General features: G+C 38.0%; 1 protein-coding gene across 16 annotated transcripts in view; it reads right to left on the bottom strand.

The window, feature by feature from the left end:
- PATJ (PATJ crumbs cell polarity complex component) overlaps positions 1-13,209 on the bottom strand; it is a 343,677-nt gene that overhangs the window by 289,244 nt on the left and 41,224 nt on the right. For all 16 annotated transcript variants that reach the window (XM_057543576.1, XM_057543586.1, XM_057543555.1 and 13 more), the window contains exons 13-14: positions 12,596-12,672; positions 10,512-10,568 (exon numbers count right to left, since the gene is read on the bottom strand). In XM_057543576.1, the coding sequence (XP_057399559.1) occupies positions 10,512-10,568; positions 12,596-12,672 (134 nt within the window). The remainder of the gene's footprint in view (positions 1-10,511; positions 10,569-12,595; positions 12,673-13,209) is intronic.

Genomic DNA, 13,209 nt, shown 5'->3' with positions numbered 1-13,209 from the left:
TGTATAACAAAGTGAATCAGCCATACATATACATACATCCCCATATCTCCTCCCTCTTGCGTCTCCCTCCCACCCTTCCTATCCCACCCTTCTAGGTGGTCACAAAGCACCCAGCTAAACTCCTTGTGCTATGCAGCTGCTTCCCACTAGTTATCTATTTTACATTTGAGAGTGTATATTATGTCCATGCCACTCTCTCACTTCGTCCCAGCTTACCCTTCCCCCTTCCTGTGTCCTCAAGTCCATTCTCTACGTCTGCATCTTTATTCCTGTCCTACCCTTAGGTTCCTCAGAACTTTTTTTTTTTTTAGATTCCATACATATGTGTTAGCATATGGTATTTGTTCTTCCCTTTCGGACTTACTTCACTCTGTATAACAGTCTCTAGGTCCATCCACCTCACTACAAATAACTCAATTTCGTTTCTTTTTATGGCTGAGTAATATTCCATTGTATATATGTGCCACATCTTTTTATCCATTCATCTGTCGATGGACACTTAGGTTGCTTCCATGTCCTGGCTACTGTAAATAGTGCTGCAATGAAAACTGTGTTACATGACTCTTTATGGATTACAGTTTTCTCAGGGTACATGCCCAGTAGTGGGATTGCTGGGTCGTATGGTAGTTCTATTTTTAGTTTTTTAAGGAACCTCCATACTGTTCTCCACAGTGACTGTAGCAATTTACATTCCCACCAACAGTGCAAGAGGATTCCGTTTTCTCCACACCCTCTCCAGCATTTACTGTTTGTATATTTCTTGATGATGGCCATTCTGACTGGTGTGAGGTGATACTTCATTCTTTTTTTTAATTTATTTATTTTATTTACTCATTTTTTGCTGCATTGGGTCTTCGTTGCTGCACGCAGGCTTTCTCTAGTTGCAGCGAGCGGGGGCTACTCTTCATTGCAGTGCATGGGCTTCTCACTGCTGTGGCTTCTCTTGTTGTGGATCACGGGTTCTAGGTGCACGGGCTTCAGTAGTTGTGGCACGCCGGCTCAGTAGTTGTGGATCGCAGGCTCTAGAGCACAGGCTCAGTAGTTGTGGTGCACGGGCTTACTTGCTCCAAGGCATGTGGGATCTTCCCAAACCAGGGCTCGAACCCGTGTCCCCTGCATTGGCAGGCAGATTCTTAACCACTGTGCCACCAGGGAAGCCCGAGGTGATACCTCATTGTAGTTTTGATTTGCATTTCTCTAATGATTAGTGATGTTGAGCATCCTTTCATGTGTTTGTTGGCAATCTATATATCTTCTTTGGAGAAATGTCTATTTAGGTCTTCTGCCCATTTTTGGATTGGGTTGTTTGTTTTTTTGATATTGAGCAGCATGAGCTGCTTGTATATTTTGGAGATTAATCCTTTATCAGTTGCTTCGTTTGCAAATATTTTCTGCCATTCTGAGGGTTGTCTTTTCATCTTGTTTATGGTTTCCTTTGCTGTGCAAAAGCTTTTAAGTTTCATTAGTTCCATTTGTTTATTTTTGTTTTTATTTCCATTTCTCTAGGAGGTGGGTCAAAAAAGATCTTGCTGTGATTTATGTCATAGAGTGTTCTTCCTATGTTTTCCTCTAAGAGTTTTATAGTGTCTGGCCTTACATTTAGGTCTTTAATCCACTTTGAGTTTATTTTTGTGTATGGTGTTAAAGAGTGTTCTAATTTCATTCTTTTACATGTAGCTGTCCAGTTTTCCCAGCATCACTTATTGAAGAGGATGTCTTTTCTCCATTGTATATTCTTGCCTCCTTTATCAAAGAGTAGGTGACCATAGGTGCATGGGTTTATCTCTGGGCTTTCTATCCTGTTCCATTGATCTATAGTTCTGTTTTTGTGCCAGTACAATGCTGTCTTGATTACTGTAGCTTTGTAGTACAGTCTGAAGTCAGGAAGCCTGATTCCTCCAGCTCCGTTTTTCTTTCTCAAGATTGCTTTGGCTATTCGGGATCTTTTGGGTCTGTCTCCATACAAACTAGGCAATTTTTTGTTCTAGTTCTGTGAAAAATGCCACTGGTAGTTTCATAGGGATTGCACTGAATCTATAGATTGCTTTGGGTAATATAGTCATTTTCACAATGTTAATTCTTCCAATCCAAGAACATGGTATATCTCTCCGTCTGTTTGTATCATCTTTAATTTCTTTCATCAGTGTCTTATACTTTTCTGCATTCAGGTCTTTTGTCTCCTTAGATAGGTTTATTCCTAGGTATTTTATTCTTTTTGTTGCAATGGTAAATGGGAGTGTTTCCTTAATTTCTCTTTCAGATTTTTCATCATTAGTGTATAGGAATGTGAGATTTCTGTGCATTAATTTTGTATCCTGCTACTTTACCAAATTTATTGATTAGCTCTAGTAGTTTTCTGGTAGCATCTTTAGGATTCTCTATGTATAGTATCATGTCATCTGCAAACAGTGACAGCTTTGCTTCTTCTTTTCCAGTTTGGATTCATTTTCTTTCTTTTCTTCTCTGATTGCTGTGGATAAAACTTCCAAATCTATCTTGCATAACAGTGGTGAGAGTGGACACCCTTGTCTTGTTCCTGATCTTACTGGAAATGGTTTCAGTTTTTCACCATTGAGAATGATGTTGGCTGTGGGTTTGTCATATATGGCCTTTATAATGTTGAGGTAAGTTCCCTCTATGCCTACTTTCTGGAGGGTTTTTATCATACATGGGTGTTGAATTTTGTCAAAAGCTTTTTCTGCATCTATTGAGATGATCATATGGTTTTTATCCTTCAGTTTGTTAATATGGTATATCACATTGATTGATTTTCGTATATTGAAGAATCCTTGCATTCCTGGGATAAACCCCACTTGATCACGGTGTATGATCCTTTTAATGTGTTATTGGATTCTGTTTGCTAGTATTTTGTTGAGGATTTTTGCATCTATGTTCATCAGTGATACTGGCTTGTAGTTTTCTTGTTCTGTGACATCTTTGTCTGGTTTTGGTATCAGGGTGATGGTGGCCTTGTAGAATGAGTTTGGGAGTGTTCCTCCCTCTGCTATATTTTGGAAGAGTTTGAGAAGGATAGGTGTTAGCTCTTCTCTAAATGTTTGATAGAATTCGCCTGTGAAGCCATCTAGTCCTGGGCTTTTGTTTGTTGGAAGATTTTTAATCACAGTTTCAATTTCAGTGCTTGTGATTGGTCTGTTTATATTTTCCATTTCTTCCTGGTTCAGTCTCAGAAGGTTGTGCTTTCCTAAGAATTTGTGCATTTCTTCCTGGTTGTCCAATAAACATATAGCTGCTTGTAGTAATCGCTCATGATCCTTTGTATTTCTGCAGTGTCAGTTGTTACTTCTCCTTTTTCAGTTCTAATTCTATTGATTTGAGTCTTCTCCCTTTTTTTCTTGATGAGTCTGGCTAATGGTTTATCAATTTTGTTTATCTTCTCAAAGAACCAGCTTTTAGTTTTATTGATCTTTGCTATCATTCCCTTCATTTCTTTTTCATTTATTTCTGATCTGATCTTTATGATTTCTTCTGCTAACTTTGGGATTTTTTGTTCGTCTTTCTCAAATTGCTTCAGGTGTAAGGTTAGGTTGTTTATTTGAGATGTTTCTTGTTTCTTGAGGTAGGATTGTATTGCTATAAACTTCCCTCTTAGAACTGCTTTTGCTTCATCCCATAGGTTTTGGGTTGTCGTGTTTTCACTGTCATTTGTTTCTAGGTGTTTTTTGATTTCCTCTTTGATTTCTTTAATGATCTCTTGGTTATTAGTGCATTATTTAACCTCCATGTGTTTGTATTTTTTACAGCTTTTTTCCTGTAATTAATATCTAGTCTCATAGCGTTGTGGTCAGAAAAGATACTTGATACGATTTCAATTTTCTTAAATTTACTGAGGTTTGATTTGTGACCCAAGATATGGTCTATCCTGGAGAATGTTCCATGAGCACTTGTTAAGAAAGTGTATTCTGTTGTTTTTGGATGGAATGTCCTATAAATATCAATTAAGTCCATCTGTTTAATGTGTCATTTAAAGCTTGCATTTCCTTATTTATTTTCATTTTGGATGATCTGTCCATTTGTGAAAGTGGGGTGTTAAAGTCCCCTGCTATGATTGTTACTGTCAATTTCCCCTTCCATGGCTTTCAGCTCTCCCTGAGAGCTACTGAGATCCCTATTTGAGCTTTTGACACCTAACCTAACACTTTGCACTTATGACTCTTTCTCTACCTTTGCTCATTGTATTTCCTCCTCCTGGAATATCCACTGTTCTTATTTCTCCAATAAGCCTCCTTCATCTGTCTTGAGGAAGTAATTCAGGGTTATAGGCACTGACCCTCCACAGTCAAAAATCTGCATATAACTTATAGTCAGCCCTCCATATCTGAGGTTCCTCCGTATCTGAGGATGGTATAGTACTGTAGTATTTACTACTGAAAAAAATCTGTGTATAAGTGCACCCATGCAGTCCAAACCCATGTTGTTCAAGGGTCAACTGTACATATAAGGCATGTTAGCAATACCAGAACAGTAATTCTCAATGAAGCGAGGCAAGGAAAGAATCACAGTTTCCTTTAGAGACCTCACCCCAAACCTACAAAATCAGAATATTAGTCAGGAGGAACAAAATAGGGCGTGTGTATTTTGAAAAGGCTCCTCTGATATTTCTGAAAACCCATCTGCCCTAGTGGATAACCACTGTCACTACAGTTATTTGATTCTGTATCTTATGTTCTCCACTCAAAAGAGAGAACAGAAAAGTATAAAATTACACGCTGAAGAATTGGTGACTGTAGTTGGTTGCCACTGGGAAGGAGAACAAAGGGACGGGGGTGAGAGGGAAACTTATTTTTTGCAGTACTTCCTTCTGCAACTTTTCAATTTTGTGTCTTGTCCATATATTATCTATTCAAAAGGAAAAACATAAAGACTGGCACAGACTTAAGAGTCAGATAACCCTGATTTGCTTACTAAATTTTGTCACTTACTAGCTGTGTATGATCTTGGGCAAGTCACTTTACCTACCTGACACTCAGTTTTCACATATTAAAAATGGAGAGTTGGAAATAGCTGCTGACCAATAGGGTTATTGTGGGAAATAAAGGAGAACATGTCTTTAATGCAAAGCACTGACCCTGGTCACTGAGTGGGGGCCCAGTACATCCCACTGCCTTCACAATTCTACTTGCTGAAACAGAGTGAGAGGCGGACTCACATCTTAATGCCCTTTGGCTCAGAGAATGTAATTCAGGAAGGAAATAAAGCGAAATTTGTCAGTCTGTCTTGTCAAAACCAGAGAACAGGGCCTGGTCTTTTGTTTCCCACACCACGGATCTTATTAATGCTCACTTCATATTACAGTTGATGGCCAGCAGAAAGGTCGCTGGCATGAGGTCGCTGGCATGAGCATAATGCTTCTCCCTCATAGTGCTGTGATTATCTTAACAGTAAACACTTGCCAAGAAAGCCATCCCTAAAAGTGCAAGTCTCCCCAGATGCGGAAAAACTTCTTGTGTCATGATTAACAGCTTCCTAGAAGCAGTACAGCTAATGTTCAAACCACTGTAAATTGCTTTCACCTCTCTCTTTCCGTACAACTCCATCCACCCCAAAAGAAAATCTGGTCTATTAACACTGGCTTGTCATATAGGAAGATGCTTCTTGAAGCAGCATCCCTTCAAGAGAAGCGGCTATGAGGTGGGAACTGGAGTGACCAACTAAAGACAGTTAAACCCTTAGAAACACCAGCTATAGCTGTGAAACATGATTTTCCTAATCAGAAAGCTGTCAGGACAGAGGAAAAACCTACAGCCTTGGGACTTCCCTGGTGGCGCAGTGGTTAAGACTCCACACTCCCAATGCTGGGGGCCCAGGTTCGATCCCTGGTCAGGGAACTAGATCCCACGTGCATGCCGCAACTAAGGAGCCCAGAAGCCGCAACTAAGACCTGGAGCAACCAAATAGATAAATATTTTAAGGCAAACAAACAAACAAAAACCCTACAGCCTTGACCTCAGAGCGTGGCACTACCCTGCTTAGAACCTTCCACCAGTATTACCTGGCACTGAGAATAAAACCCAGGCTTACCAGCGTGGATCTTGAGGCCCTGTAAGCACCTGGTCTTCCTCACCTAACAACATCCTACTCTTCATTTAGTTTGACTGAGACACTCTGAACAAACAACTTCCATTCCTCCCACAGGACAGCTCTTTTCCACCTGTACCTGCCGTTCACCACATTCTTATCCTTCAAGCCTGAACTCGGAAAGGCTTTCCCCAGCTCTCTAAGGTGCCCCCCAGTTATATACTCATCCCCCTGTTTATGCTTCTTGAATCATCATCACTTCTTACAAGCACTTCTTTGCATCACTTTTTACAGTTTATAACTATCTTCTCAGGTTATTTTTTACTTGTTTATTATCATGCCCTGACCGAAGCCCAGAACCCAGACTCTAGGAGAGGAAGGACCTTTTCTATTTTGCTTCCCACAGTTGGTAGTGCAGTGTCTGGCGTAGAGTAGGAGCTCTGTAAATATTTCAGGAAGGAAAGAAAGCACTCTAAGCTGCAAGCTGCCTCTGCTACTATCCAGTTGTGTAATTTAAGGTGATTCATTCGACCTATGCAAACTTTAGCATCCTCACGTGTGAAATGGGTTTGGACAGGCCAGTCTTCTTTATATATTGTAGGGAGAAATTAGAAGCTACTGAATTAAGAACTAAACTTCCAATTTTAACAGGATTTTTAAAAATTATAGTTCATCAAAACAATCAATCTGTGCAGTCCAGTGGTTAGGACTTGGCACTTTCACTGCCATGGCCCGGTTTCAATCCCTTTTTGGGGAGCTAAGATCCCACAAGCTGCACAGCATGGCTCAAAAAAAAAAAAAACAAAATCAATCTGTGGACATTTGTAATTAAGAAATCAATGTACAAAAGAGTAAATATGTGTGATAATTTTACATAGAAAAAGCATACATCCCTTCTCTGACATGTATATTACACAAAAGAATGGGTATACCAACTACAGATATGTAAACATATACAGGCAACAACCGAATATGAAAAGAGAATAGTGCAATTATGGCTGACTCTTCTAGTGCAAAAAAAAAAAACTTTTTGCTACAACAAAATTTCAATTAAATAATTAAATGTTTTAAAATAGTTTTTTTTTTTTTTTTAAAGGAGCCTTTAGAAGGTCAGAGACTAAAAGTACTAGAAGTATACAACTGGGAAACAAAACCACCATTTATCAAACGGTTCTTATGTGTTGGCATTGAGGTATATTAATTAGGGCATGTATTAAATATATTTATATTTAACCTTCTACAACATAGGTATTATTGTTCATATTATGTAGAAGAAAAATTAGGCTGCTTATTTCACCTCCTAAAGTATTTCCTCAAATGTTGCCTTCTTAAGGAGGCTTTTCCTGGTCAACCTATCTAAAATTGCAAACCCACACTCTCTCCTGAATTCCCTATCCATCTTCCCTGCATGGCACACATCATCTATACTACAGAAATTATTACTTATTTTGTATCTCCCCCTACTAAAATGTAAATTCTATAGGACAGCGATTTTTTTTTTTTCTGTTCTCTTCTGAAACCCCAGCACCCAGTAGAGGACTTGGCACTGAGTAGATATCAATAAATAACTGATGAATGAATGAACAGTTGAATGTACTGGTGAGGTGGTCCTGAAAGTCTGTTTGACTCGAAGACTTTCTATATCATTATACCAGAGTAACTGAGTACAAGTAGACATAATTCACAGAAGTTGATCAGGAAGAAGATAAAGTTAGACTGGTGGCAAGGAACTAGGGATGAAGGTGAAAGGGAACATGTTCTGCCTGGAGAAAGACAATGACATTCTTTAAGATGTACCAAGTGTGGTTATGACCCTTTTTTCTTATTATAGAATATGATGATACAGGGTCTTACGGCTTTGAACATGTAAGGACAACTAAAGCTGAACTGCACGATGAACTGAGCCTGAGCAAGGGCATGTTTTCCTCCAAGGACGTCTCTTGAGTTCTAACGGGCAAGGAGGCTAAAAGTTCCTCAGGAAACCTCTGAAGAGCTAAGCAAAGATTTCTACAGTCCCAAAGTACTAAGGGAGAATTGGAGTTCAGGTCCCACCAGGGAGAAGGGATTGGTAAACACCCCAGACTCACTGGAATACCTGGAAGGCCATGTGTTAGGAGCAAAGGCAACAAGAGAGTCTGAACCTTTCCCGAAAGGTACCTCTGCCTCGCCTCAGAGATGATCGCCCACCTGTACCACACACACACACACACACACACACACACACACAGAGTATCTCCTTATTAGAAGAAACAGTGGCTCATCTGGATGGAGATGACATCACCTGAAGCCTTTTGTAGCTGGCGTACATAATATCGAATATTCAGTCAAATTACGGCATGATGAGATATACAACCAAGTAACTATAACGAGAGAAAAACATCAAACCACAGAAACACATCTAAAGTTGATCCACATATTGGAATTAATTATTTTAAGTCCTTATAAGCTATGATTAATATGTTCAAGAAATAGAGAAAAAGATGGCAACTACAGATTTTTTTAAATTGAGAACTCCTCCAAAAGAATTATGATCTAAAAAGGGATAAAATAAATTCTAGAATAGAAAAATGTAACAACTAAAATTAAGGACTCAATAGACGGGCAGATTAGGCACAGGAAATGTAGTAAAGTGGAAGACTGGTAAATAGAAAATATCTATTATCTAAGAGTTTAGTGTAAATTAAAGAACAATTTTCAGGAAAAGCATCATTGATTTTTATGAATGATAGTAAAAATATTAACAATATCCTATGTGCTTGCAACTATTCTAGGCACATTAAATTTAATTCCTATACAACCCATGAGATACGTACTAATCTATTAATATCTTCCTTGTACAGACAACAAAACTGAAACATAGAGTCTAGATAATTTTACAAGCTAGTAAATGGATAAGCCAGAATCTGAACCCAGGCAGTTTGACTCCAGAGTCCATGTCACCAGTAAACTATACTGCAGTAATTAATAACATGTGAAGTTTGATGAGGTATTTATATTTCTTACTCTTATTTTGAATTAAACTCCTCTCAACAAATTTAGATGGAATTAGTAATCAGTGACTAATCTAACCTAAATATGATATTGTAAATAATTTGAAATTAAGTACAAGCTGTACGTGTTCTTTCATATTGCACATCTGAGGAAAGCCTGGTCAGTTGGCCCACACAGCCCAGCAAGGAAGTGACTCCAAATGTAGGCTAGCTTACAAGGAAAGAAATACTCTCCACGGCATCGGCTGTGAAAATTCCAAACTAAAAATAACAGCACATGTAACATAAAATTTTAGAAGGAAAATATTCATCACAAATACCCAAAGAAGGAAATGGTAGAACTATCTAAAGAGATGACTTCTTACAAAACCCACATGGGACACAGAAAACTCATTCTGAATACTGCATATGACAGCAGAGTTTAAGCTGGTTTCAGCTCATATACCTCAGGTGGGATTACAGTATAACTTTTGAAACTGTTAGGACAAGAAAACCTTTCCTTTCTCATCATTTATTGAGAAAGCCACCTGGAAGGCTTCTCTAAGTTTCAATTACCCTGGCCTTTGATTATCCAGAGTGGGGACTATGAAATTAATTTGTAGTGAGAGGTCACTAAAAATGTTACGAAAAACTGTGAAAGTTACCTTCTGGCATTTTGCCATTAGAAATAAAGGTCTCAATACAAAATTTTTTAAGTCCAAGAAAAGGCATTGCCTATCTCAAAAGATAAGCCACTTTTTTGTTCTTAAACATCTGGACCAGGAAGATTTTTTTTTTTAAGTCTATATCATGGTCTTGAACTTTAGGAAACATTTTAAAAGGACATACAGTATCTGAAAAGCTAACACGCTCTGCACAAGGCCGCTCTGCATGCTACCTTTAAGGTGGGCAAAGCAATCAAACCAAGGATTTTGGCTTCTGGAAGTGGCCCACGTTCTTCCCAGGCATATCTAACCATCACGCTTCATAACAGTCAGAACCTACTACATGTCCAGAAAACCTCTAAAACTAAATTCTGAAAACTTTAGATCACAGCACTAATCTAGTTTCTTTGACAAGAACTTAGAGAAAGTTCTTCAAACAACAAAAAACTGGCAACAGCTTAAAAAATAGGGACTTCCCTGGTGGCGCAGGGGTTAAGAATCCGCCTGCCAATGCAGGGGACACGGGTTGGAGCCCTGGTCCGGGAAGATACCACGTGCTTCAGAGCAACTAAGCCCATGCGCCACAACTACTGAGCCTGTGCTCTAGAGCCCACCAGCTACAACTACTGAGCTCAGCTGCCACAACTACTGAAGCCCGTGTGCCTAGAGCCCGTGCTCCGCAGCAAGAGAAGCCACCGCAATCAGAAGCATGCACAGCACAAGGAAGAGTAGCCCCCGCTCACCACAACTAGAGAAAGCCCGCGTGCAGCAACAAAGACACAACACAGCCAAAAATAAATAAATAAATTTATAAAAAATAAAAATAAAAAATAATGCTTACCTTTGAATATTTCTGTAACTCAGCATCGTCTGCAATCTGTGTGTCCAAAATAGCAATCTAAATTCATAAGAAAAAATATTTCCAATATTTGTAAAAGCATAACTTTATTTCTTCCTAGGCTTTCTGAAAAAATCTTTATAAAACCTATACATTGATAACTCCATCTAAACTCTTTTCCACGTTTCTGAAATCCATAATACATAATGTAAAATTTCAGAGAATATTCGCTTTTTTGTTGTTATTGTTCTCCACAGCAATCTTTTTTCATAAATTACGCAAAAGTTGAACTAGAAGGTGATGGGCAAATACATGTACTATTTTTAAAAATCCATGACCCCTAAAATTTTAATATAATCCTCCATTGTATTAAAGCCATAAAATTTTTATTCTTTTGACAAAACTAAGAGTATGGTCATTTTTACTTCTAAACCCAGGCCTTGAAACAAAGTTTGCAAGGTCAGAAAAATCAGACAAGTTTGGAAAAACTGAAGCATCTGACTTTCTACAGCAAGCTCAAACCATTTTCCTAGGAGAAAGAGCTGGCAAGGACACAAACAAAAGACCTGGACTGGTGGAAAGATCGTGGAATACTGAAAGCTTTTAATCCTGGCCTAAAACTATTGTTCTGAGCTTCAATGGTGGACATCCACAGAAGTGAATTCCATGCAAGCAAAATACTGCACTGATGATTTGCATCTGTAAGTTGTTAATAGAATATGGTTCATCTGGAGGGAGGGGATAAGTTAAACAGTGGTCCAACTAAGGCTTCTAAAAGTACTGCACTTCAGATAAGTAGATTCTGGAAGAAAATAAAGTAAGAAACACTGGAGCACATGCATGAATGTATGTACGCATATTTGCACGTATGCATTCATTCATCCGTCTTGCCTGGCTTCTCCTTTTGTCGCCTCGTCCCTCAGAACATGTTACAACTCTTAATGAATAAACTGTCACTTTAAATTTCCAACTTCAAATTCTGTCTCCTCTTTCTAGCCCCTCTGTTATGACCTCACCACATGATAAATAAAATTTGGAAAGGTGGTTATAAAGAGGATAAATTTTTAACCGAAAAGAGATCATCGCAAAACAGACCATTTAAAAATACTGGTACACCAAACTACTTTAAATATCAACCACTCAGGATAGCAGAAAAGGTCACTTGCTAGGTGATAACCTAATGAAAAAACAGCTTTGAAATCTATGAAGTAAAGAAGCAGCAGTTCATGAGGACCGACATGCGAGTACAAAACGAGTAAGAGGAGGAAGTATGGACTGTTTTGACTCATCTTAATGACACTGGAAAATGTCTAACAATAGATAGTGGCTAGAAGAGAAAAAAAAAATATCCAACCAGCCAACAAGTACTAATGACAAACATATGTAAGAAAACGTGAAAGACAAAAGAAATTTAATAGAATACTTTATTACTAACACATTTAGTGAACACTATAGAGGCTTTTCTAAGTGCAGCTTTCTGTTTTCATGTGGATTCATATGGGGAAATGTAATCAATCCCTTACTCAGTGAATCTAATAACAGGTGAAAGGAAGCCTAATGGACCACTGGCATATAAACTTATACCTAACCTAAATTACTTCCTGTTCTCCCAAATACATTTGATAATCATTCTTTCATTTTTCTCATAAAACTGTAAGATTCTTTGTGAAACATAGGACTAATATCCACAGCCCTTTCAGTGTACAATAAAACAAACAGATCATAAAAGCAATCATAAAAATGCCAGCAATTTTAAGCAGCTGATACAGGTTATAAATTTAAAGGCAAGTCCTCTCTCCTAACATTTTTCTGCCTATTGTTGACTTAAATTGTTTCCACATGCACTGAATGTCTGCTAATTGTAACTGAAACTTATGTGCAGTCCTTAACTGTCCTTGCAGTTTAAAATGAAAAGAAAAAAAAAAATCAATTAATTGATCCAGTACGGAAGAAACACAGGAGGAAAAAATAAAGGCCGGCCGGCTATTCTTGGACTCTCCCATTTCTTTCAATTGTAGCATTCAGAGCTACATTTCATTGACATGAGATGAGACATGAGTGTTTTTTATTAGAAGATTTTAACATACCATTACTTCATAATCAGGGCCCAGTAGGTTTTCCCATCTGGATTTCAGCTCATTTTCTAAAGAGACTGGGACTCCTTCTGGATTAAAAAAATAAATAAACAAAACATTGAAACTACTGTGAGCTAAACACACTAAACTACTAAATTCTTCCATAACAGCACAGCTTCAGTAAGTAAAAGGGAAATAAATAAAAAGGAAAGTGCGTTAACTTAGGTCTATTAGGTAAAGTAAATCAGAGGTGACTTGTAAGACTAATGTAAAAATGTAAAATGTAAATTTGGTCTGTGACCAAATTATGAAGGGGCTTTTGCTGTTAAGGAATATTTTAAAGGGAAGAGGAAATGAGGAGTTATAAATGAAATTTGAATTATATAGTTTGTATACAAACATCCTGTGGCTTACAAGTAAAATGCATCTGGCTTTGGTTTATGCTATGTTAGGACAAACAAGGATTTAAGGTGAATGTTAATCACTTCAGAGTAGTACCTTCCACTCACCCATAGAAAAAGTAAAAACTTATCAAAATATCTTCACTATAAATAAGGCATATCAACATGACCCAATCAAACTTTTCACTTGGGCAGATATAAAAGCTTTTCTGGTTTAATTCAACC

The sequence above is a fragment of the Balaenoptera acutorostrata genome, chromosome 1 (genome assembly GCF_949987535.1).
Source record: "Balaenoptera acutorostrata chromosome 1, mBalAcu1.1, whole genome shotgun sequence".
Classification (NCBI taxonomy): Eukaryota; Metazoa; Chordata; class Mammalia; order Artiodactyla; family Balaenopteridae; genus Balaenoptera; species Balaenoptera acutorostrata.
The sequence above is the reverse complement of the archived record's forward strand: the minus strand, read 5'-3'. Positions and strand labels throughout refer to the sequence as shown.